At 45.4% G+C, this 24849-nt stretch overlaps 1 protein-coding gene and 1 long non-coding RNA gene across 10 annotated transcripts in view; one reads left to right on the top strand and one right to left on the bottom strand.

The window, feature by feature from the left end:
• Nucleotides 1-19138, bottom strand: part of LOC111091054 — a 34288-nt gene extending 15150 nt beyond the window's left edge. The window contains exons 1-2 of the long non-coding RNA XR_005373780.1: nt 18954-19138; nt 17230-17327 (exon numbers count right to left, since the gene is read on the bottom strand). This is a non-coding gene — a long non-coding RNA (uncharacterized LOC111091054). The remainder of the gene's footprint in view (nt 1-17229; nt 17328-18953) is intronic.
• Nucleotides 19139-19203: 65 nt separating this feature from the next.
• TEX51 (testis expressed 51) lies at nt 19204-24145 on the top strand. 9 transcript variants are annotated; one of them, XM_038564520.1, is made up of 8 exons: nt 19204-19450; nt 19550-19624; nt 19854-19943; nt 20098-20205; nt 20300-20383; nt 21523-21598; nt 21685-21793; nt 22563-22698. In XM_038564520.1, the coding sequence occupies exons 1-7, from the start codon at nt 19249-19251 to the stop codon at nt 21758-21760; spliced, it is 711 nt and encodes a 236-aa protein (XP_038420448.1). In that variant the 5' UTR covers nt 19204-19248; the 3' UTR covers nt 21761-21793; nt 22563-22698. The 9 variants fall into 9 exon arrangements, with proteins under 9 accessions (XP_038420448.1, XP_038420449.1, XP_038420451.1 ...); XM_038564521.1 differs by having other exon boundaries at nt 22536-22581; XM_038564523.1 differs by lacking the exon at nt 22563-22698 and adding an exon at nt 22145-22356 and having other exon boundaries at nt 20188-20205.
• The last annotated feature ends 704 nt before the right edge of the window (nt 24146-24849 follow it).

The raw sequence follows: 24849 nt of genomic DNA, 5'->3' as shown, positions 1-24849 counted from the left end.
CCTCAGCATGAGAGATATTTTTTCTAATACTATTTTGTGTCTAAGGAACTAAACCTAAAATGGTCTGAGGGCACATCAGAATTGTCTCCAGCCCCTTTGTATCCACCATCTCCCTGCCTAGACAGATGCCTTGGAAGCACAGTGATATCATCACTCCTCTGTGCAGTGTGCATTATGGACAAGGTGCTTGAGCACCCACAAGGCAATGGAGAAAGTAAACAAGAGGGTCCCTTCCATCACCAGCATGTCTAAGAACACCAGCACCAAGTGCCGCTCTGGCTCAGAGCCTTCGCACCCAGCCCACTCTTCAGTGCATATACAGCTCACCCACAATGTGGGAGCTCCAAGAGAAAGACATTTGTCTGGCTTGGCTTCCCATACTTCCAGTGTGCATCATCAGGGAAATTCAGTTCAAAACTACTTCACATCCATTAGGATAGTAGATTCCTACCATCAAAACAAAAACAAATACAGAAAATAACAATTATTGGCCAGGGTATGGAGAAATTGGAGGCCTGTTGGGAATATAACATGGTGCAGCTGCTGTGAAAAAGAGTATGGAGGTTTCTCAAACAATTAAAAATAGAATTATCATATAATCCAGCAATTCTACTTTTGAGCATATGTCCAAACGAACAGAAGGCATAGTCTCAAAGAGATATGAGCACATCCATGTTCACAGAAGCATTACTCACAATAGCCAAAGGGAATTAACCCAAGTGTCCACTGACATATGAATGTATAAACAAAATGTGGTGATTGCATACAATATTATTGTAACCAATTATTGCAATGAATATTGTTCAGCCATTAAAAAGGAAGGATATTCTGCCACATGCAAAACATGGATGAACCATGGGGATATGCTTATTGAAAGAAACTAGTCATGAGAAGACAAATACTGAACGATTCTACTTACATGAGGTACCTAGAATAGTCAAACTTATAAAAGACAGAAAGTAGAATCAGGTGATTTCCAGGAGCTGAGGGGAGGCTAATGCAGCATTGTGTGATGGGTAGAGAATTTCAATTTGGAGAAATGAAAAATCTCTGGAAATGGATAACAATGTAAATGTATTTACTGCCACTGAACTGTACACTTAAAAGTAGTTAAGATGGTAAATTTTATGTTAAGTATATTTTACTACAATTTTTAAATCTAAAATTTAAGAAAGAAAAAATCCAGATCTGCGACTTCTTAGATATGTGAATTTGGGAAAATTAATTTAATCTCTCTGAGCCTCTAGTTACTCATTATAATTCCCTCTATTATAATTTTGAGAATTCATGATAATATATGTAAAAGGCCCTACATACCGCCTGGCACACAGGAGGCATTTACAAATGGCCAGTGTAGTGAACTACCTCTTCTGTGCCCCTGATGTGTGCTGGGTGCTGAGGAGGTCACAGCAGGCAAGAGAGACCCCTACCTTGTCCTCAAGGGCACTGTGTAGAACCCAGAATGGTTGAAGACTGGGTCCAGAAGCCAGGAAAGGCACTGTCAGGTTTGATGTAGGGTCCTAGGCAAGGCTTTTTGGTTCAGAGTTGCCCCAGGGGAATGCAGGTCTGCCAGCAATGGCTTCCACTGGACACAAAGAAGGACTCTACAGAACACACCCCATTCCGACACCTTCTATCTCCATTTACACGATATGCCATGCAAACATTACCATGCGCTGTGTGCTCTGTAACAGGGGAGAGCTTGGGTAATAGAGGTCTGGCTCACCCAGAAACTACTCACATTGAGAGCACAGTAGTAAACTAGTTGTTACTAGGAGCCCTCCAGGTGCTAGAATTATTTTCTATGAAACATGTCATCAGTCCTTCATAGAAACCTCCTAGATATATATTGCCATTTTCTGTTTTACAGATGAGGAAACTGTGGTCCAGAGACATTAAGTGATATGCCCAAGGTCACACTGCACAGTGTTGACAAAAGTGGGTTATCAGCCAGTGTCTGGCTACAAAGTCTTTATTCTTTCCCTCTTGACCAAAGACTACACACCTGCTGGAACAGAAGAGGTTCTCCTTACACAGCTGTTCACAAAAGCCACCCAAAGCCTTGTCCCCTACCCATCACCAAAACAAGTGACCTAGGCAGGACTCAGCACTTAAATCCCTTGACACTAGGGAGAGGGAAGAAGGAGCACCCAGTCCACCATGTGTAATAGGCCCACAAAGCCTCTTAGTTCCCACAGGAAACTAGGAGACTGACAGGCTTTGGGAGGAAGAAGGGCAGGCCAGGAGACCCTCACACTTTAGCAGCCTGTTGTCTTCTGGATCTCATGGGGAATGAGACAGGCCAGGAAGGCCCTCCCTAGCCTGCAAATCAAAAGCCAAAATGCATGGCCTCTGTGAGTTTATTCCCATATTCTGTCTCCAGCTTCCTATACTGACTTTGAAGACCTTCTCCCCACACTACATTGCACTCACTGGGAACTGGGGGCCCCATGCTCAACTGCCCTGGGCCTGCCATGGCACAAACGGGTGGAATATGGGGATTCCAGTTTACTTGTTGATAAATTGAACACCACAGTATGAAAGGAATCTCATCTAAATTACTCAGTATGCCACCACCACCCCAGCCCCGTATAACCAAGAATCTGCCTGATTTCAGCCTTTCAGAGATGGAAAACAAAGGATTCCCAGTACCAGACAAGCCCTAGAGGAGAGAGATCCTCTACCCCACAGAAGGAAAGTCACGTTCCACTCACTGACATGGCACCCACTCACCACCCACCCACTCACCCAACTACCCATCCATCCATCTATCCACCCACCCATCCATTCAACAAATGGTCTTTCCCACCTACACTGCACCAGGCTCTGGTGCTTGGGTCCCAGAATGGTCAACCAGTGGGATAGGGACTATGTTGGAAGTAGGTAAATAAATATAGCACAGGATGACCCTGGCTGTCTGGACCTCAGAACCACCCAGGAAGCTGGCCTCCGGCTACCTATAGTTAAAATTCTGCTCTGTGTGCATGGCTTTGTCTCTTAGAATTGCCCCCTATGTACATGTCCCAACTCCCAAGAAGACCCCAGGAGAGGAATATGGCTTATATACATTTGTGCCCCACCCAGTGGGAAAACTGTAGTCTGGAGATGGTCATATGGACAAAAAGCTTCCTGTCCAGGATGACAACATCCAGCACATTCACAGGGCCCTGAAACTCATCTGATTCCCCAATGTGTCATCTATCTTGTTGGCACAGATGAATGTGAACAAAGGATACTATGAAATCTGATCCCAATTACTTGTTTCCTTTGCCAATTTGACATTTATTCCCTTCTGACAGCTTCATGTAGTTGGTTTTCAAATTACTTTATATCTTGCCACATAATTAAGAAGCCTGGCGTTCTTCCACTTAATTTGGTTTTAGGAACACATCAGGACATGAGACTGGAATCACCTCCCTAACCAGCTCAGAGGCCTGGGGGTAGGATACTGAGTCCTGACTGGCACATATCAAAATAAAGGGGAGGTTAGCACCCCCAGCTCTCTCTCCACACAGTAAATGCCAGTGTTTTGAGCCCCACTTATAACTCTCACTAGCTTTTCTGCCCTTAGATAGTCAGCCTCTGGGGAACTGAGTAATGAGGGAGGTCACAGAGATCTCAGAGAACCACAGACTTGTGGCTCTGTGGCCCCAAGAAGAACCAGAGTGTATCATCCTAGCTTGCAGACACCAGCTACAGGTAGGTTTGCAGTAATCATGGCCAAGGAGAAGAGGGTGAGTGCTTGGGGACACTACTACCATCACCTGTGTGGGCCCTTCTGGGAGGGACAATTGAGACTGACCAGCATGGGTCTGACAGAAAGATCCCATGAGCTAAGCATATCATGGGGTTATGAGTGGCACCAATCCAGTAACTTCTGTTATGTTCACAGCATGCCCTACAGAGATGATGTGTCTTTGAGCCTCATGACCAGATACCTGCAGTGGCTATACCACTGCTCCCTGCCCCTGCCAAAACATACTCCACCCATGATGGTTCATTTCATATGTCAACTTGCCCATAGGGTGTCTAAATATTTGAGCCAACATTTTCTGGGTGTTTCTTTGAGAGTGTTTCCAGATGAGATTAACATTTATATCTGTACACTGAGGAAAACAGATTGTTCTCCTTAATGTGGGTGAATCTAGTCCAATTAGTTGATGGCCTGAATAGAACAAAAGGCTGACTGACCCTGAGTAGAAGAGAATTCTTCCTGCCTATAGACATTCAAACTGCAACATTGACTCTCCCTAGCTCTACAGTAGCTTCTGGCCTTCAGGCTCAAATAGGAATATTAGCTCTATGGATCTGGGACTTGCAAACCTCCATAGCCATGTGAGTTAATTTCTTGTAGTACATATAGATATCCTACTGGTTCTGTTTCTTCAGAGAACTTTAATACACCATCTCTAGGAAGCCCCCAACCTCACACCTCCAGCCTCCAAGTGGGGAGAGGCTATAAAGAGGAGGTGGGAAGGGGCCAAGGAGGCAGTGGGTACAGGCAAGACAGCAGGCCTGGCAGGTCCATCCTACCTCCAGTCCTCAATAGTTGTCATGGGTTTCTGTTAGTTCTCAGATTCCTCATATGAGAATTGGAAAACATAAATCCCAGAATTAACATGGGCCAACCATCAGATGCCTAGTAGGCCATCAACAAACACTTGCTCCTTGGCCTAAAGCATGTTTGTTCTGCTGCTCATTTTCCAGGCAGTGACAGTTCGATGCTCCCCAGAAAAGCATACAGTGCCTTGCAGGGGATCTCTGGCTAGGACTTGGTTGGGGTTGTGAGCTCATGCCCTACCTGGATCCTCAAGCCTGGAGCTTCTCTACCCCATGTGCCCCTCTTAAACCTGACTCCTTCCTTATATCCTGCACTATCAGATTGGCCCATGGGACTCACATTTTCTTCTCTTAGAAACATTTCTACCTGGGCAGCTTTCCCTGTGCTAAGTCAGCAGGGAAGGCAGCTGTCTAGCCCTTGGAATAGAAGCTCATTCATCAGCCCCCTGTTGCTTCTGTTTTTCATGGGGTATGGTGTATACTACAGGACTCCAAACACTGCCTCTCCTGGACAGAGTGTCTGTGCTGGAAGGTACTTATGTGGTCTTGCAATTCATGGACCTTTTGTATGTACTAAGGAGCAATGCCAGGTCCAGAGAAGCTAACTGACCTCCTGATGTCCCAGAGTAGCTTGTCCTGGCTTCAGCTACCCTGCCCCAGTCCAGAGGCAAGTAGGTGTGCACCAGGAGAGGGCCTGCACACAGGGTCCTCAGGACCAGTCCTGCCACATGCCAGTGCCCCTCTTCAGCCACCACCCACATGCTAGGCCTGCCAGATTCATCACCAGAGCCTCTCTTGCTCCTCCCAACTTGACCCTGGTGGTTGTGGCTTGGCAGAACATGCCACTCCGTCCACATATGCCCCTATCAGGCTGGGTCTCAACTCAGGTCCTCCACCCTTGCCTGGGCCATGGGCTGCAGGAGGCTCCTGCTGGCCCCTATCACAGCAGACACTAGGCCTCTCCCCTGAGCTTCCCTTTCAGTGACTCTCCTGCTGGCAGTAGACTCTGCCTGAGGTCCGACATTTGACTGCCAGCCTACCCTTTCTCACCTCCCACTCTCCTCCTTTTCCTCAAGAACCTTGAGCTCCTCATCAGGATCTGTACATCAGGATCTGACCCCTGTAGGTCTCTGATCTTCCCCATTCTGCTTTCCCCTGACTTCCCCCTTCCTTGCCTAATTCCTCCATGGCCCAGAGCCACAGCTCATCTCCCCTTGGCCAAAATGGTACAGGGGTATGGTCGCAGTTAGCTGGAAAAAAAAAATATTTATTTACAGGCTCCTGATATTTGGCCTTTGGCTCTACTTTAGGTTCCCAGTCATCTCAAGAACCACAGGAGGGGCCCCTCAACCCAAGCACCAATAGTGGTACACTCTGCTTTGGACCTGAGCACCCACACATGTGCCTCCTCCCTGGGCTCCTTCAGCTCCTCCTTCATAGGTGAGGCCAACTCCTGAGAATTACTCCAAGGCACACTTTCCTCCTAAGTAGGCTCACAGCCCAACTAAGTGTTTACCTTCAGGGTCCACCCCATGTGCACAAGGCATAGGAAACCCAGCATTACCCTGCATAATGATGGTCTAATGGAGTGACAAAGGTCTATGTGCATGTTTTCTGGGGCTATATGGGGAGAGGAGTGAGGGAGAGGCTGCCTTAGATGAGAAAATAATTTATTCTCATCACTGCTTCCTGAAACCACAGAAGTGAAACTGGGAAGGTGAGGTTGCAGGGCAGAAGTGAGACATCTGAAGACCCCTCCATGGAAGATAGAAGAGCTTTTCTTCTTAGAGCCACGATTTCTTAACTGTGTTGCTTTAGGCAGCTTAGCCTCTCTGAGGCTGTTTTCTCATCTGTAAAATGGCAATAAGCACACGGACCTCACAGGATCATCCTAAGGGTTAAGGAAGATGCTGAGTGTGAAGAATCTGGACAGTGCCCTGCCCCAGGAGGGCTCAGTCCCCACACAGCCCAGCCCTGAGCCCATGGTCCATGAAGAGAAGGGAAATTAAAGAAACACCCAGGGAGGAGAAACAGAAAATGGGGCTTGAGGAAAATGCCCCACCCAGAGAGCAAGAGCCCTGCCAGGCTTGGCTCAGATCTGGGAAATTGTAAGTGCGGCTTTATTATGTAAAGTGTATAAGTGATTTTCAGTATAATTAAGATGGATGGCTCTAATAATCCTGCAGGGCCCAATTCCAAGGCATATTACCAGGCATTTACAGGGAGTTTTGTGCACTTTGCTTCAATGAGCACAGGGCCCATTAAAGGAATGTGTGGAAGACCAAGTTCTCAAGCCAACTGCCCTGGGCCTAAGCCAGTGGAGGGGCCTTACCTCAAAGACCCAGAGGAAATGTGCAGAAGCACCATGTCCCAGGAAAGTCATCCTTAGCCCTTAGCTCTGTAGACAGAGCCATTCCTCTTTCTCCCACTCAGACATGGTACTTCATCACCCACAGGAGTCTGTTTGGGGCAAATTGTCATCTCATCACTCAGGTCAGAGATAAGAGCTTACTAAAGAAAAAACTGAGATATCAAAGGGGCAGGTATCTCTGTCCAAGATCACTCAGCTCATCAAAGCCAGAATCAAAGTCAGGTGGAAGTACCTACAGGCAACCAGGTTCAGTCTCCCTCCACCACAGGGCCTCTTCTGTAGCAGCCAGCTCACGTCCCACCGAGTCATGGCTTGATGTGTGGTGGTGTGAGCAGCTCTCGAGGCACCACTTCGTGCAATCATATCAGTCATGCTAGCAGCTGAAATTGTTATTATTCTTATTATTATCATCATTATTATTTACGGTGCTTACTATGCGCTGGACACTTTATTTTAAATAATTCCCATGAAGTCTCTATGAAATAGGCATCATTATTTTTACCCCTAGGGGGTAGATGACTTGCCCAAGCCCACATGGCTGGTTGGGGACTATTCTGAGATTCTGCCTGAATGTCTCTGACCATGGAACCCACTCAGAGCAGGGGACTCTGTGTGTTATAAAGGTGTCCTTATTTATGAAGATATGAATGATCCAAAACTACCGGCAGACAGCCGTGTTCCCTTAAGCTAGAGGAGCCCCTCTCCTCCCCTGCAGCATGTTTCCTCATGCTGTCCATTTTGGGAGCCCCCCACCCCCTCCCAGAGCCTAGCCCCACTCTTACCAAAAGGCAGGCTTGTAGATCTTCTATCCCTACTTGTGAAGGCCTCAGCTCCTCAGCCTCAGACAAACCACTCTGATCTCCCTAACCCTTGGTCCCTCCATCCTTAAAATGGACATAGCAGTGCCTACCATCCACAGCTACCAGGAGGACTGAGAGCCATGGTGTCTACAAAGCTTGATCGTTTTCTATTGCTAACCTCTCCTCCAGATCAAAATGCCAGAGAAGAGAGAAAATGTAGGAAAGAAAAGTTCAGCAGCAGACGCTTGGTCCCTTGGAAACTGACTGACGGGGCCCCCTTGCTGCACGGGGGCCTTCCAGGATGGCTACCCCAGACTTAAGCAGGGCCTAGAGGTTCCAAACTCCAGCTCCTGGGAACTGGACAGCCCACAGAGAGGGACATGGAGGGGCCAGGCTCCCGTGATACCCTGCACCCCCACACTGGGCTATGACCCACAGTGCTTGGGGAACTTATAATCTTCCTCTTTGTCCTGGCTTCTACCTCCCTGAGACCCAGAGTCACACCAAGCCCCACAGTTGTTGAACCAGGAACTGTCAGACACAGCCAGCAGCCCTCACTGTCACCTAATGCCTCCTATGGACTTAAATACCTTCAAATGTCCCCAGCCAGGATCACTTGATCAGCCTAGCGTTCCTGAGCAAGTGGAGTGTCTTAACAGGTTGTGTGGGACCATACTCAGAGAGAGCTCAAGACAAGGTTCAGATGGCCTCACCTTGCAGCTCCTCTCTGTGTGGCACCAGCAGGTCCCTCACCCTCTCTGAGCCCTCCTTTCTGCATGTATAAAATCAGGATAGCCACGCCCCATCACATGAGCTCACTCATGCATGAAGCTCTACCCAGACATCCTTCCTTTCCCTGCCTTGGTGTCTTCTGATTGAGCTACAGGGCCCTGCTGGAGGGACAGCAAGGGACAGGACAGTTACCGATATTAATTGCCCCCAAACGTTTCCTCTTTGGGGTTCCTGAGGACATGACAATTTTCTTTTTAATTGGAGAGTAATTGAATTGACAACAATTTTTGCATTAGTTTCAAGTGCACAACATAGCAATCCAACTTTTATATATTACAGAATGGTCACCACAGAAAGTCAAGTTACCATCTGTCACCCTACAAAGTCATTCCAATATTGATGGATTCCCCATGCAGTACATTACCTCCCTGTGACTTATTTATTTTATAACTGGAAGTCTGTAGCTCTGTATCAGTTTACATTCCCACCAATAGTGAACAAGTTTTCTTTTCTCCACATTTTCACCAAAACTTGTTATTTCTTGTCTTTTGGATACTAACCATTCTGACAGGTATGAGGTGATATCTCATTGTGGTTCTGATTTATATTTCCCTAATCAGTGATGATGATCAACTTTCCATGTGTCTGTTGACCACCTAGATGTCTTCTTTGAAAAAATATCTATTCAGTTTCTCTGCCCATTTTTAAATTATATTTCTTTTTTTAATCATATTTCTTTAAATACTGAGTTAAGTTCTTTATATATCATGCATCTTAACCTCTTATCAGATATATCATTTGCAAATATCTTCTCCCATTCATTAGATTGCCTTTTGATTGTTTCATTTTGATTGTTTCCTTTACTCTGCAAAACCTCTTTAGTTTGATGTAGTACCATTTGTTTATTTTTGTTTTTGTTGCCCTTGCTTGAGAAAGCAGATACAAAAAAATATATCTCTAAGACCAATGTCAAAGAGCTTACTGACTATGTGTTCTTCCAAGAGTTTTACAGTTTCAGGTCTTCCATTTAAGTCTTTAGCTCACTTTGAGTTGATTTTTGTGTATGGTATGAGATAGTGATCCAGTTGCATTCTTTTGCATGTAGCTGGCATGACAATTTTCTAGGCTAGGGCCCTGTGTGAGTTTAAAACACTTTTAAAATTCTATAAATGACTTTTGGAAATAAAGATTAACAAGCTGAAAAAGTAAAACTATTCACCCTAAGCATGGATCTTTGAGGCAGAGCGATCTGGGTTTTTATCTGCTGCCTCATCACATTGCCCATGGAAGTGACTCATAGCAAGTGCGTGTCCAATGGAGATGTTCTCCTTTGCCTTCCAGCTAGTGTGGTGATCACTGGTCACCAAGCATTGTTGCTTCCCCTCTGGGATGGGGAGACAGGTGTTGGAGAGGAGGTATTCTTAGTGGGAAAGCTGTTTCCAGCCACTTATAAAATGCCATGTTTGTAAAGTAACTACAACTTTTTAAGTGACTACATCACTGAGGTTGGAAGAAGCCATAAGACTAGACTTACTTATGACTTGTGAATGGAAGCAAACTCTACAGTTTGCACTGCTAGAGCCTTTAAGTGCCCACATAAGACTTTTCTCCCTTTGGTAGGGTACCCCACAGGCCCAAAAGAGAGGCTGCTTTATCCTTCCAAAATCTGAGAGGCTATGATGAGCAGGGACCCAGTCAACCCATATGTATAAGTAACATAAAGGACAAATAAGTCTTTGTTGTTTCTTTAGGCCACTGAAAGGTGAGGGTGTGTGGTTAGAGTCCAACCTTCCTGACCTGAAGTGATATCATTACTGTAAAGATTAAATGTGATTATGTGGAAAAAGCACCTGGCTCATAGCAGAATGATAGCTGTGTCCACTTTAACCTTAAAATACAGAGGACAAAACCCCTCCTTCCATAGCAAAGAAGTCAAATACTCCCAACAGAAAGGACATTCTGATACATACTGAAATGTAGGTGAGAAGGAGCAGATTTTTTTTCCCCAAAAAGCAGCAGTGGTTGGGAAGAGAGTGAGAACATGCAGGCTCCAGGTGTGGAAAGGAGCAGGAAGGCATGAGAGCATCCTATCTCACCCTCTCCTCCATGGAGACACTTGTCTACCAACTTATAGCAACTTCGTACCAGAAGATAAATCCCAAGGCTCTGGGGAATCCCTGGCTGCAGTTATGGCTAGAGAGGATGAAAAGTGGAAGGAAGAGTTTACTAGAAGCACAGGAGCACAGAGCAGGACCTGGTAGGTGGCCAACAACACTGCCCAGCTCCCAATAAGAAAAGGCAGAACTCTCCAGGCCCAGGCCCCTCCTATCCCCTCCAACTGGCTGTTGAGCCAGGTCCAGATCTGCCCCTAACAACCAGCCCTACTGAGAATCCACTCCAGGCTAGACTTCATGTCCTATGGAACATATCTACTACTGCCTAATCTTTAGTCTCCCAGGAACATAAAAATCCCAGAGGAAATAATCACCCACCTCCACCCATGAATGGTGGAAGACTCTTCATTCTATCATTTCTGTGGAGCTCCTGGCACAGCCCTCAGAAGCTGCAGGCACAGTAAATGATGTTTCCTAGACCAATGGGCAAGGCCCACAGCACCTGACAACAAGAGGAGGCTGTGAAAGGTCACCCAGCAGCTGGAAACTTGGATTCCTCTGTTGCAAGGCTCTCCCTGGTCTTAAGAAGTCTTGTCCAGCACCCACCCACAATGGCCCCACCATGCACAGCCTTCAGTGCTGGCTAGATCCTTTGCTCTGGTCCCAGAGGAATCATTTTTTCAGTGTCCTGCAGGCATGAGTGCTTAAATGACTACTTCTCAGATGCAAATGTCAATGGCAGTCAGCTATTGATCTGTACTGGCTAACCCTTAGGTAAGAAACATACCCAAGTATGTACAAACGCTGTGTGCGTGTGTGTGTGCATAAGCGCGCCTGGGTTGCCACATGGCTATGCAGTTCCCAACTGGACAAAGCCTATCCTCTGGTACCTTAGCACACTGTTCTCTAGCAGAGGGATACCCATTGATTGTGCATGTCTTAAGGTGTCTGTTATGATTAAGTGCCATTCCTAGTATGCAGCACACACTTCACAGTGCTTAGTTATTATTATTTGGCAACAAGATCCATTTGCATTCAGGTTCATCCAAAGAGAAGGGTAAGGACTTAAAAGATATTGAACAGCTACATTATGTTAAGCACTTGACATACATATTCACAAAAGCCCCAGGAGATGGTGCTTTAATTATCCCCATTTTAGGATACCAAGGATCAGGGATGTGAAGAAACCATCCCAAAATACTACAACAGGGAAATGTCAAAGCAAGATATCAAACCCAGATCCAGCTCAGGAAAAGACTGCATGCACATTTATTCCCCCTGTTTTCTCATTTCCACAAGGAGGAAATACCACAGTAAACCCAGTTGATCCCCCTTCACCCCATGTCTACTGCTTCTTAGATGGTAGTGAATGGCAGTGGCCATGATGTCCATCTATTCAGGAACCTAAGCTTGTGACCCTCAGTGGGCTGACAGGGTTTGCATAATGAGTCCATTTGGAGACCCAAAACTCCTCTGTATTGAAGTTCCCAGGACTAAGGACTTTCAGGCAGGAGCAGGCCACCACCACTCTGGTTTCCTGCTCCGACTGACCCCTCTAATTCCTTCTTACAGATCCCTTAGTTATGTGTACCCACCTTTGGTCTTATGGCTATATTGTTCCCCTATTGATGAATAAGTCTGTGTTTAGTGCTCTTTGCATAGACCTGTGATACCAGAATCTCTTGTTGACATGGATTCTCCATGTCTTTCAAAGATGTCCAACATTCCTGGCATTAGCCCATGCTCCTGATTTCAGGTGTACACCATAACAGCCTCAATGGCCACCTTATCAGATAGAAGACATTCTAGTCCTCAGGATAGCCATGGCCTTCCAACAGCCAAAGGCTTTATTCTGCTCTATGCAAGCACCAAAAACCACAGAGCCATGGAGGCTGTAGTCATCCCATACCTGGAGATCCTCTATCTCTTCTCCTGCTTCCCCAGAGAAAACAAATACCCCATTTAGGAACTGGAGACTTGTCCCATCAAGACCCTTTATGACTAGCATAAATGCAGCCATTGTTTCTACCTGTCACATTTACCTTAGAATTCAGATCTATCTTTGAGACTTCTGGAAAGACCCCATTCTTTTTTTCAAAGAGCCTTATAAGAAAGAACTTACTGAAAGGAACAAAGAGAGGAGATGAGCAAGCTTGTATCAAGGGCTACTACATATAAGCATTAGAAGAAAGCAAGTAATATCAGAATTATTCCCAGAGCTTTAAACACAGACATTCTGCTTTGAACTCACGGCTGAATAAGAGCCATTTCCCCTTCTTCTATGGAGCAGTAGTTGGGGTCTTATAAGGACAATCAGGAGAGTTCTAGGATCTCAGCAAGGAGTCAGAACCCAGTGCATCCAAAGTAGGGAAGAAGAAGCTGAGAACACTGTGTGTAGAGAGTGGCAATGGGGAGCTCACTTCCAGAGAAAGGAGCAGACACTTCATGCCAGCTGCATGAACTGTGCTTGAAGCCATGGGGGGACATCCTGAGGACTGTCCAAACTACTGACAGCAGGAGAGCCATCAGAGTTAAGACCTTGTGAAAAGGAGATGACCTGGAGAAATATTATTGTGATTGTGACCCTATATTTAAAGCAGACTGGTAAGTAAGTAAGTAAGTAAGTAAATAAATAAATAAATAAATAAATAAATAAATGCAGGCTGGTAAGGTCTGGTGGAGCATGGCTTATGCTGAATTTTAATACCATTTTAAATAAATAGCAAAAAATGTGTCCCAAATCAGCACACAACTAATTACCTAATGAAAAACTTAGACATGGCCCTCAGAGGGATCAGATGATGTGGAAATCACTGTGAGATGGAGAACCCTGAATAGGCTTTATGGATACAGGAGTTCAGTGAGCATAAAATGAAAACTTGAGAGATAGATGGTGTGAGTGTAGGGTGGTAATATTGATCTGGAAAGCACAGGGCTACACTTGAAGCTTTGTCAGTTCCCATCCTGGGCCTCCACTCACTCCTCCTGGGAAGAACACATGGGTCACTAAGCCCCATTAAGCCCATGCCCATCTCTAGCTCTGAATGATTTTCTAGAAGCAGTAAGAAGATGATCAGGAGTGCTTGTCTTGCAGACCCTCTTTTCTTGATGCTTGATTGTGCAGCTACTGTCTCTAATCAGAAACAGTGGTGGATGGGGAAATGTCCTGTAGATGCTTGACCCTGCCTCCTTGAATGGAAGGACCATGGCCTCAGCCTTTCCCAGAAGAAACATCTTACTTTAAATTCCTCTCAATTCTAATCAAAATTCTTTTGATGGTCATTAAAATTACATGAGAGGCTTCATGTAATTTTAATGTTCTCTACCAACAAGTTCTGCAGGAGAAATCCCCCTAGGCATCACCATTGATCATTCTAAGTAGATACAACAAAGCATTTCAAGACATGAGTTTTAACCAGAAAGAAAATGAAATGAATATTTCATTTATGATGGGTCATCTAGTGAGAATTTTTTTCTAATTTTTTTCATTAAAAAAATCAAACAACGAAATCCAACCTTTTGTAAAGGCATTGACCATGCAGACACCAACCTCATGGATTTATCAAACACCCTTCAATCAAGCTTCCCTGTAACAACTGCACTGGATTTATAAGCCAATAACCTCTAAGATAGTTTTGCTGACCAACTGAGCTAATCTGGTTGTGCACTTTATGAAAATAGATGCCCTTATAATGTCCCACTTGTGCCTAGATCTCTCACTGCTACTATCCCCACAACTCAGTACCTGTGAATAAAAAGCTTGTTGGAACCGACCTCTTAGTCGGTTCCAACAGACCTCAGAACATTACAAAGCCTAGATTCAGGTCTATTCAAGCTAAAATATTAATTAGTAATGTGCTATTTTTGTATAGTAAAGAATGGGGCTGGCCTTTCTCCCTGGTTCCCAGGAGGTAACCTCTAAATCCTTGTAATTTCTGAGTGATAGGAGTGTCTTTGCTACTTATGGTGGGCTTACAGCTGACTTTATGCTAAAGTGATGATTTAGGATATGGTCTGGCCCGGCCAGAAAGACCATGTGTTTAGAGTGCTAGGATTTTGACCCAGGTAATATCAACCCAAACTCTGGGAGGATGAGGGAGATAGATGTTGACTTCAACTACAAGCCAATGATTCAATGTCTATATAATGAAACTCCAATAAAAATTGTGGACACTGAAACTCAAGTGAGGTTCCTGGAGGAGGAATGTACCAGGGTGGGTGATGTGTCCTGAAGACACAGAAGCTTTGTGTTTGTGACCTTCCTATTTGTCTCTTCATTTGGCTGTTCCCTATTTGCATCTTTTATAATAAAGCTATAATCATAAGTATAGCACTTTCCTGAGTTTTGTGAGTCTTTTTAGCAAATTATGAAACCAGGGTTGATAGTGGGAACCCCCTTATTTGTAACCAAGTCGTTAGAAGCTAAGACAGCCTGGGACCCAGAACCCGTGACTGGTGTCTGAAGTGAGGTCAGTCTAATGAAGGATGGTGCCCTTAACCCATGGTGCCCTTAACTAACTGCATTGCAGCTATGCTTCCAACTAATTTATTTTAAAAGTAAGGGGCTCTGGAGAGGCATAGTTTCATAACCCAAGTTGGTGACTAATTATGTGAAGGGAGGGGCAGGTGACATCATCATAGTTCCAAAGAGTAAATATTTGGGATTTAGAGGTGTAGTAGGCAGAATTCTGTGATGATACCCAGTATTCTTATCCCCTGGTGTCCATAACATAAGGCAGTGCTGTGAAAATAAAGGATTTCACTCCTGTGATTAGGTTATGATATACATTTGACCCTTGAACAATACAGAGATTAGAGTCACTGCCCCCTTCCAAACAATGGAAAATCCACACGTAACTTTTATCTCCCCAAAAATATAACTACTAGTACCCTACTGTTGACCTGAAGCCTGACCAATAATATAAATAGTTGGTTAACACATACTTTGTATACTATATGTATTACATACCTTATTCTTACAATAAGTTATAGAAAAGAAAATGTTAAGAAATCATAAAGAAGAGAAAGTACATTATATACATTATATATAGTATAATATATAATACTATATATAATGTATATAAATTATATATATAGTATATAATATATAATGTAGTTCAATAATATAATTGAAAAAAATTATGTTTATATATTCAAACACAGTTCAAACCCGTGTTGTCCAAGGGTCAACTCTGCAACATCAGCATTTCAGCCTTGAGAGACCCAGAGTAAAAAATCCAGGTGAGCTGTGCCCAAATTTCTGACCTATAAGACACCATGAAATGATAAATGGGTATTGTTTTAGGCCACTAATATTATGGCAATTTGTTATGAAGCAATATGTGGGGAAATCTATAGTGTAATGGAAATAGGAGGGTATCAAACAAATTTTACGAATGTCAAAGATGATCCAGTTGCAAATTCTATCCTGCCAAAGTCAGAGAATAATAGTTTAAAAGGAAAGTAATCAGAATGAGGAGGAGACATATAATCATATTCTAAGATGGGAACCTAAAAAAAAATTGTTGGGCCAAAGAAAAGATGTTTGGCCTCAAAAGAAGCAGCTTGATTTCTGTCTTCAAAAACTGGATAAGCTGTTCTGTATCCTGTCTCAGGGTTATGAAACATGCCCACATTGTAGGAAGCACAAGATAAAGGTGATCTCAGAATACAGAAGGTTCTGATACCCCCAAGATGCCTAGCAATGGAAAAGACTGCCTTTATTATTTGGACTTCTAATTCAGCTCAAGTTCCTAATTCATTCCAGGTATACAACATATTATTGAATTAAATTAGAAGTAAGAGGAGAGGGGACCCCTGGGTGGCTCAGTGGTTTAGCGCCTGCCTTTGACCCAAGGCGTGATCCTGGAGTCCCGGAATTGAGTACCGCATCGGGCTCCCTGCATGGAGCCTGCTTCTCCCTCTGCCTGTGTCTCTGCCTCTGTGTGTGTGTCTCTCATGAATAAATAAATAAAATCTTAAAAAAAAAAAGTTTTAAAAAAGAAAAGGAGAAATCAAGGCAAAATGAATAGGCAAAGAGTTGCCAGCCATAGGCAGTGGGTTGGATTAAAAGCTCCCAAATCTGTGGTCTCTGAGATTCTACGTTTAACACCATTCCAAAATGTTGGTACCACTTTAGTTGACCGACACTGGGATGTGAGGATGAATTGAGATGGTATTGGGCCAAGAACAAAGTGACACCTGAATCTTACCCTCAAGTTTCCCAGAGGACAAGCATAAACTAAGGGAAAGAAAGATGCAGCACACTCTAGGGCTTTAGTCCCAAACCTCAGGGTAGAACTCCACCAAGTATGGCTGCATCTTACAGAATGTTCCCTTTATGTAAGCAGGGGTTTCCTGATAGCCTGATGCCAAAGCACTCTAAAGACCTACTCTGATTATTTTATCTTCAAAATAAAAGCCTGAGTATTAAACATCACCACCTCTATTTTGAGAAAAGACTATTTCTGCAAGGGAAAAGCAGAAGAGGGCAAATGAGACCTAAGCAAATCAGAAAAGAAACCCAGTGCCTAGAGGAGGCTGACCAAAGCAACCTGCTCCAGGCCCTTCTTCACCCAAGGAGAGCCAAATAGTTTAGACTGCTTATCATTCTGGGGTGTCCCTCAACAGTCACTACAGAAGTTCTCCTCACCTGTCTGCAAGGCTAGATTCTCCGTTTCCTGAATTCCGTGTTATTATCTTGCTTGCTTGCTTTGCTCATTTAGTTGGAGCACATCCTCCAATAGTTTTCTGAGAAGAGGTAATAGAAGTTAATTTTAAACATTCATTATCTAGCTGAAATAGTCTTCTTCCTCCTTGACTGATGTTTTCCCTCAGTATGGAGTTCTAAAATGGATATATTTTTCTCAGAATATGAAAGTATTTCTCCATTGTCTACTACTTTCCTATATTGCTCTCATGAGAAGCCTGAAGTCATTCTGATTATTGTACATGGTGTATTTTTGCTCTGTGCTTTGGTGTGTTTTTTCTTATTCCTAGCCCTGGATACCAACTCAGTGGGCCCCTTCAATATGGAAACTCAGGTCTTTATAAAATGTCTTCCTTGTATCATTCCTGTCAATCCTCTGTTCTCATACAGGCTGGGCAGAGCTCCCTCACAAGTGATGACAAGCATTGGAAGCTTCTGGCTTGCATGCTATCCAGGGTATCAGGGGAGGGACCACTGCTTTTCCCAGCCCTGACTCCAGAGAATCAGGGCCTTCCTTTCCAGAGCCAGAGCATGCCCTGAGTAGAAAAAAGTATGCTAATTCCTTAACCCTGAAACTATCCCAAATCATTGGGAAAGGAACAGCTGTACAGTACTCAGAATCACACTCTCATCTCAGAGCCCATCTGACAGAATTTACCAATTCAACTGCTATTTCTTCGGGCAAATCTTGATGCCCATCCTCCAAACACCTCTCCCGATAAGATAAAATTCTTCTCTGTATACACTTCCTACTCAATTTCTATCATAAATAATTTCCCCTTGATTTTCTCTGTCCTTTCTTTCTGAAATTTGTATTAGCTAAATATTGGACTTCATGGATTGGTTCTTTAATGTTAACTTTTCATTCTTATTTCTTGTCTCTTTCTTTCTTTCTGTACCTCTGTCTGGGAGATATCTGAAACTTTGTCTTCTATGGAATTTTTTAAATTCCTGCTATCATATTTTTAATCTCCAATAACTCTTTCTTATTCTATTTTTCCTTTACATAGCAGCCTCTTCTTGTCTGGAGAAAGCAATAATTTATTTAAGTTCTAAGTTTTCTTCTGCTTCCCCCCCATATCTTTGTACCCTTTCTTTTTCCTGCTATTTTTAATCACTTTTGTTTTGAATTCCTGCTATTGTTTTGTGTTTGTGGTGGGGGGGGGGTGTTTAGTTTATTATTCATGTAAGAAGTATTCTTCAAATGCCTGGTGGCTTTCAGCTGCTCATAATCCAGCCCAAGGTATTCAGAAGCTGGTTGGAAGCATGGCATGGAAGGACAAAGCTTACCAGCTAAGCAGTGACAAATATCCCACTGGCTTTTTCTTTACTCAAGCGTAAGGAGTTTGCTTTTCTTCAATGCACATTGCACATAAGAACTACTGACCCAAAGATGACTTCTCTCTCTGTACATCCAAGCACAGGCTGGAATTCTGTCTACAGCCTGTCTATACTGTGATAAGAATAGCTAAGTCCCTCTGGCCTGGACAGGCACAAGACAGTGGCTAGTTTATATGTGCCACAAAAAAGATGTATGTTCCATAAGCTCCCCCTTGGCTGACCATCTCTATGTGGAAAAGTGATTCAGGTTCTTTACACAACTAATCCTCTCTCTGTGCTACTCCCTCCTAACCTCTCAAATTTCAGCCTGTTGAACTATTTCTTACATGGTAAATGCTATCAGGAGAGCTGACCATCAGCCACAACACTGCACAGCCATTTCTCTGATCCTCACATCCTCCCTGAGTACATCAGTGACCTCATCTTCAGAGGAAGATATTGAAGCCTTGAATTGGGTCTGACACCAAAGACTAGTTTTGTACCATAACTGGCCTTCACTTTACCCTGCAGAATTTACTTTGTTCTGTAAAGAGAATGTGGTTTCCAGGGGGAAGGAGTATCATCATTCCGTGTGGAACTGCTAGGCAGGGTGTTAAGGACACAGAGGGAAGACCCCAGAAGATGCTGCTTCTCCTGCTTGGGTGTCTCCTGCCCCCCACCAATGGGAAAAGCTGCCTCCACTGCTGGCCAGAACTGCCCCCATTGATAGACTATGATCTGCAGATCCTTTGGGGCACCCCAGGGCCACCTGCAGAGCTCTCCCAAAGTGTCCACTCCCTATTCCTGAAGAGAGATCGTGTCTTCCTAGAACCCCAATATCTTGGTGAGGCACAGCCTAGACACCAGGGATCAAGGCTGGCCCCTTTACCAAGGCTGGGATCTTATACCTCCAACTGCCCTTCACCCCACATCCCATTCTCAGATCAGGACCATATGGAGGAAGCAACAGCCAAATTATTCAATCATATAGATGAAACCATCAAGAAGTTTCGAGATGGTGAGGAAGCCCCAGGCCTGTGTTGACAAAGTCCAGTTCCCCAAGGCACTCCCAGAGGGCTTGCTGTCTTGGGGTGGGGATGTGTGGGGAAGAGTGGCAAGAGACCCAGCATCTGTATTCTCTATGCAGCTTCTGTTTGAAGAACTGGCTTGGATTCCCTACCTTGAGTTACATAATTGTTTCCACCTCTAAAATGTGGGTGATGAGAGTACCCTTCTCTTCTACTCAGATAAACCATCACTTCTGGAAGAGATTCGTATCCAGAAACAGGTGTTTACTGACAGGCTGAATAAGATATCTGAAGAGCTGAAGGAGAGGGGTGAGAGATGGAGCTGGCCCCTGCCCACCACCCATCCCTTCACCTCACCCAGGACTGAGGGGAGCAGAGTGCAGTCTGCAGTCCCTGTCATGTCCCTCCCCAGGAATCCTTACCCTTGCCCACATACTGGGTGTCTGTTCGTACCTTTTCCCAGCTCCCTTTCTTGATGATACCCCAACCCTTCCTAGCTCTGTCTGCCTCCCCCAGCACCTCAGTTTCTCTACCATCTCACCCTCCTGGGCAGCCTGCAACAAGACCTGTGGTGAGTATGTATGGGGACATGGGAGCAGGGGGAGGGGATGAGAGGTTAGGGGCACATGGCCTTGGCTAAGGCTGCTGCCGATCTCTTCTCACAGACCTACACTCCACACTAGAAGTTATCAACTGTGCCAACTGCAAGATACATTCCCTTATCTGCAAAGACCCCACTCTCTGCCCAGGTCAGTGGCAGCCAGCCATCCTGCCTCCAGCCTGCACCCATTCCTTGCTGGGTCATTGCTGTCTCTCTCTGGATTATCTTCCTCCTCTGCCAAACCCCAAGCTCTCCTTGCTCTCCATCCTCACCAGAGAACATAGCACCTCCTGGGATTTCTTAATGCTGTATGTCCATCTTCAGTGATATAAAGCCACCTGCCCCTAGGACATCTCCCTTGGAAGTCCCCCTGGTCCTCAAAGCCAACATGCTTGTAAGCATATTTCAAACTCAACTCTCCCATCCCCAATCTGCTCTTCTATCAGGGCCTCTCTCAGCAAATGGCAACCTTAAGCCCTAAGCCTCCTAAACTAGGAAATTTCCTCCCTCATATGCAATACATGCAATCACCAAATCTTCCTAAACAATTCTTAAATGTGTTGCCATATTTTCATTGCAATATCCACCATTATTCTTCAGACATCCTCACTTCTCATCTAGATTATGCCAGCATCTCTCAACTGGCTTCTGTGCCCCTTCTTGGCCACATCTTACTCAACAACCAAAGAACTTCCTCAAGGAGAAAATCTACTTATGACACTTACTATTTGTAGCCCAATTGCCCACCAGATAAAGCCCACCTCTTCAGAAGGCCTTGTGTGAATAGCTCCTGATCACTTGCCCCCTGACTCTTCCCCAGCCACACTGAGCTTCTGACATGCTGCACATACATACATACAGCTTCATGCTTCTATCCTTAAACATTCGGTGTCCTCTGCCTGGAGCACAGTTTTGTGCTTGACTGTGGGACTGGAATTGAATTTATACTTGTCTTTCAAAGTCCAGCCAGAAGTCTCTTTCCTAAGAAGGTTTCCCTGACCAGCTCTCACCCCATGAGGCTCATCAGCCTTCCTCCTGGCAACTTTTCCTCTGTTCTCTCCTGCTCTTCTTCCCTTGGACACCACACCATAATTGTTTGTCGACCTCCTAGGGAGCAGGGACCATGTTTCACTTGTCTCTAAATATATGCCAGGCACACAGTAGGTAATCAGTGTTTGCAAACAAATGACTGAATGGACAAATAAAAGGAGGAAAGAATGTAGCCTCTCTGGGCTCAGATGGCTCTCATTACTCCCCAAAAACCTGGCTACCCCTTTTACACCCCAGACAGGACCAGGAGTACCGTCACGTGGGTTGTAAGCCTTGGCATTATTCTGCTTCTGGCAGCCATAGCTGGAAGTGGGTGAGTGACTCTCCAAGCCCCAGTATCCCCAAGGAAGACACACCTACTCCTTAACTGATCCATCTCCACCCTGTTTCCTGGCCCAGATGGTACATTTTCTGGCGTGAGAAGAGAAAGGAAGCAGAAAAGGTGCTGGGAAAGGAGACCCCTGCCAGAATGTAGGTCTCCCGAGGAGGAAAAGCTGCAAGTAGCAAGGTTAGAGGCCCCAACTCTGATTCCCAGGGTCTGACATCCAGAGCAGAGTGGATTCAAGGCTGGGGCTCAGGAGACCCCAACCCCCCTTAATGTGAGCACACACCCAGGAACAGGGGCCCAGGACATAGTGGCAGCAAAGCTCCACAAGGTGGCCTCCACCCATAGCTCTACTTGTCTCTCTGTAGACCTTCTCCCCACCATGGGCCACTATGCTCCCTGATCTGTATAGACAGCCAACATGGCCCTCCTGCTCTCTGCTCCTGGTTAGGTTCAGCCAGCAGGAGTTCAGAGGGACAGACACAAGGGCATACAGAAGGTCCGGGTTGAAATGCCCTGCTTCTTCTCTCTCAGCAGGAACTCAGCAGTTCAGTGTTCTGAACAGAGATCACCCAGTTGCTGTCAGGAAGCTATCTCATCTCTGAGTTCCAGTAACTGTCCTTTCCCTGACCCCCTCCAATCTGGGGTGGTAGCAGTTATGTGGCAAAGAGACCACACTCTGTCTTGTGGTTTCCCTATACCCATGCCTTGCAAATACTTTTCAGTAAAACACCTTCCTCCCATTCTGATGGGCTGTAGCATCTGCTTCCTGCCTGGAAAGACACAGCTGGCACTGAGATCCTCCCGATACTGTCATAAAGGGGCTCATTCCCTCTTTTCACCCTCCCTCTGCTGGCCCACCACCCTTCCTGTCCTGAAGTGCCCCTCTCCTACTGCTCTGGCTCCAGCAGTGGTATCTCCACAGGCTCAGTCTGGCCTCATCTACTTCCAGCACCAGAGATGAAGACAGAGATGGCTTGGGTCCCTATGTCCAGGTATTGAACAGAGACGATGAGAGGCCAGCTCATAGCTCAGGGACTGGCAGAGGAACAGACATCAGAAAACAGACTTCAAATCACATTAACAGCAGAGCTTTCTCCATCCTGGCCAAGATGCCCACCCTAGGAACACCCAGGTCCCCGGTGAATCTGGTACTGCTAGCAATGACACTTCCTTGACTCTGCCTCTGGTAGTGGAGTGGAGGAGGGGAGGGAGGGCAGGGGTTTGCCTCCTCCTCCTCCATCCCTATGTCCTTTTCCTTGTCTGAACCCAAGGCTGCCAGATTAAATGGAACTTCTGAGTCCTCCAGGCACAGCTCTTCCCTTTCCCCTCAACCTTGTGCCCTTCCTCACTGGTACTCCCAGACTCTTGTCCTTGGATCAGGCTCTGCTCTGATGGGACCTATCCAACAGCTTTTCAGCCACTGCCAGCACCAGAGCCCTGGTCAGCAGGTCAAACCCTGGGTGCTGAAAAGAAGCAAGTCTGGGACCAGAGCTAAGGACCAGTATCCCAGAACCTGGACTCGAGTCCTGGTTCTGATGCTAAGGTTGTAGGCTCCCCCTTGTGAATCTGTTCCCCCATCTGAGCATGCAGGGAGGATGTCAAACTTCAACCAGGTTGTTGTGCCCTGACCCTGGAGCCCACTAGGTTCACATTTGCCATCTTACATTTGCTCATGCTATAGGTCAAAATGTAATGTTCTCATCTCTTTCCCTCACCTCCAGTCCCTTGAAATCCTGCCAGGACCCACAGCCCACCTCCTGAAATAAGACATCTTGTCTCTGTAGGTCTTGCCAGTACCCCTTCTTCCAGAGCTAGCACCTAGGCCGGAAGTGAGCTGACTCTATAGAACCACCCTGCCATAAGGGCCACTCCTTTGGTGGTGGTGGTGGTGGGTGAGGGTGGGGACTGCAAGAGACTGAGGCAAGATGCATATAGGCCATAAACCAACCAGGACAGGGAGCACAATGGCTAAGGGCAGCTGTGGGACCCCAGCCATAAGTATCTCCATCCCCAGCCAGAGGGATCCAGGAAGCCCCCCACCCCATAAGGTGGGGTCTTCAACTGTGAGAAGTCATGGAAGGTAGGAAGGGAGGGAGAACTGTTTTCATTAAGAGTTCAGTGTTGCAGAAGAGCAGAGATATGAGAGGCTTTGATAGGTTCAGGCAACTTCAAGAAATGTGATACGGCTGGATGGGGCCCACAGAGGTACCCAGGCTCAAAGGGAACAAGGCGGGCTAGGGGGAAGTAGTGGATGGTTTTGCCAGTGGCAGACCTGAGTCCCAGGGAGAGGACAGGGATCCAGAGAGGGGTAGGGTATCTGTGCCCAGGCAGATGTGGCTCCACATGTTGGAAATTGAGATATCCCCGCATCCAGCCCCACAGACACTCCTTGCTTCACAAAACTGAGGAAGGGATGCCTGGGTGGCTCAGAAGTTCAGTGTCTGCCTTTGACTCAGGGCGTGATCCTGGGATTCAGGATCAAGTCCCGCAACGGGCTCCCTGCATGGAGCCTGCTTCTCCCTCTGCCTGTGTCTCTGCCTCTCTCTCTGTGTCTCTCATGAATAAATAAATAAAATCTTAAAAAAGAAAAAAAAAACTGAGGAAGTGTCCATAGATGTAAAGTTTCTGGAGAAAGCATAAAGACATAGCTATAGAAGCAGTAGAAATGGACCAGGCAGTAGAAATAGACCTCCAGGAAACTGTGATTCTGTGTCTGTGAAAGCTGGCTGCCACCCACGACAGAGGAAAAGCCGGGCTTTCATGGTGGTGATATTGTTTTCCTATTTATATTTAAATTGGGACTTAAACCATTACTTCAAAAGTATCCAGAGCAACTATTTTCTGATGCATGCAGTGAAAATAGAAAATCCTGAGTATAATTTATGAGTTTGTGTGTCTGTATGTGTATATCTCTTATCAACAGATTTTTTTTTTAATAATTTGAGGGTATATTTGCATGAAAAGTAGATACTGAGTTCCGCTAGAGTAGAAAAATTAAGGAATTTTAAGTCAGGTCAAAATATAGACTCTGGAGGACTTTATGCTTCCAGCTATGACAGAGCAGCTTTTAACACACCAGCGCTGCCACCAAGGGCAACCAAAAATAAAATACATCAAAAGAGCAAAACAAAACATAAAGTCTGTTTAAGGCATCAGATCCCTAATTTGTCCGAGGTCCCAAAGGGAAGTAGAGCTCTCTGTGGTGAGCTGCTGCCCTGCAGTGAGCTTCCCCTCTG

The sequence above is a fragment of the Canis lupus genome, chromosome 19, assembly GCF_011100685.1.
Source record: "Canis lupus familiaris isolate Mischka breed German Shepherd chromosome 19, alternate assembly UU_Cfam_GSD_1.0, whole genome shotgun sequence".
Classification (NCBI taxonomy): Eukaryota; Metazoa; Chordata; class Mammalia; order Carnivora; family Canidae; genus Canis; species Canis lupus.
The sequence above is the reverse complement of the archived record's forward strand: the minus strand, read 5'-3'. Positions and strand labels throughout refer to the sequence as shown.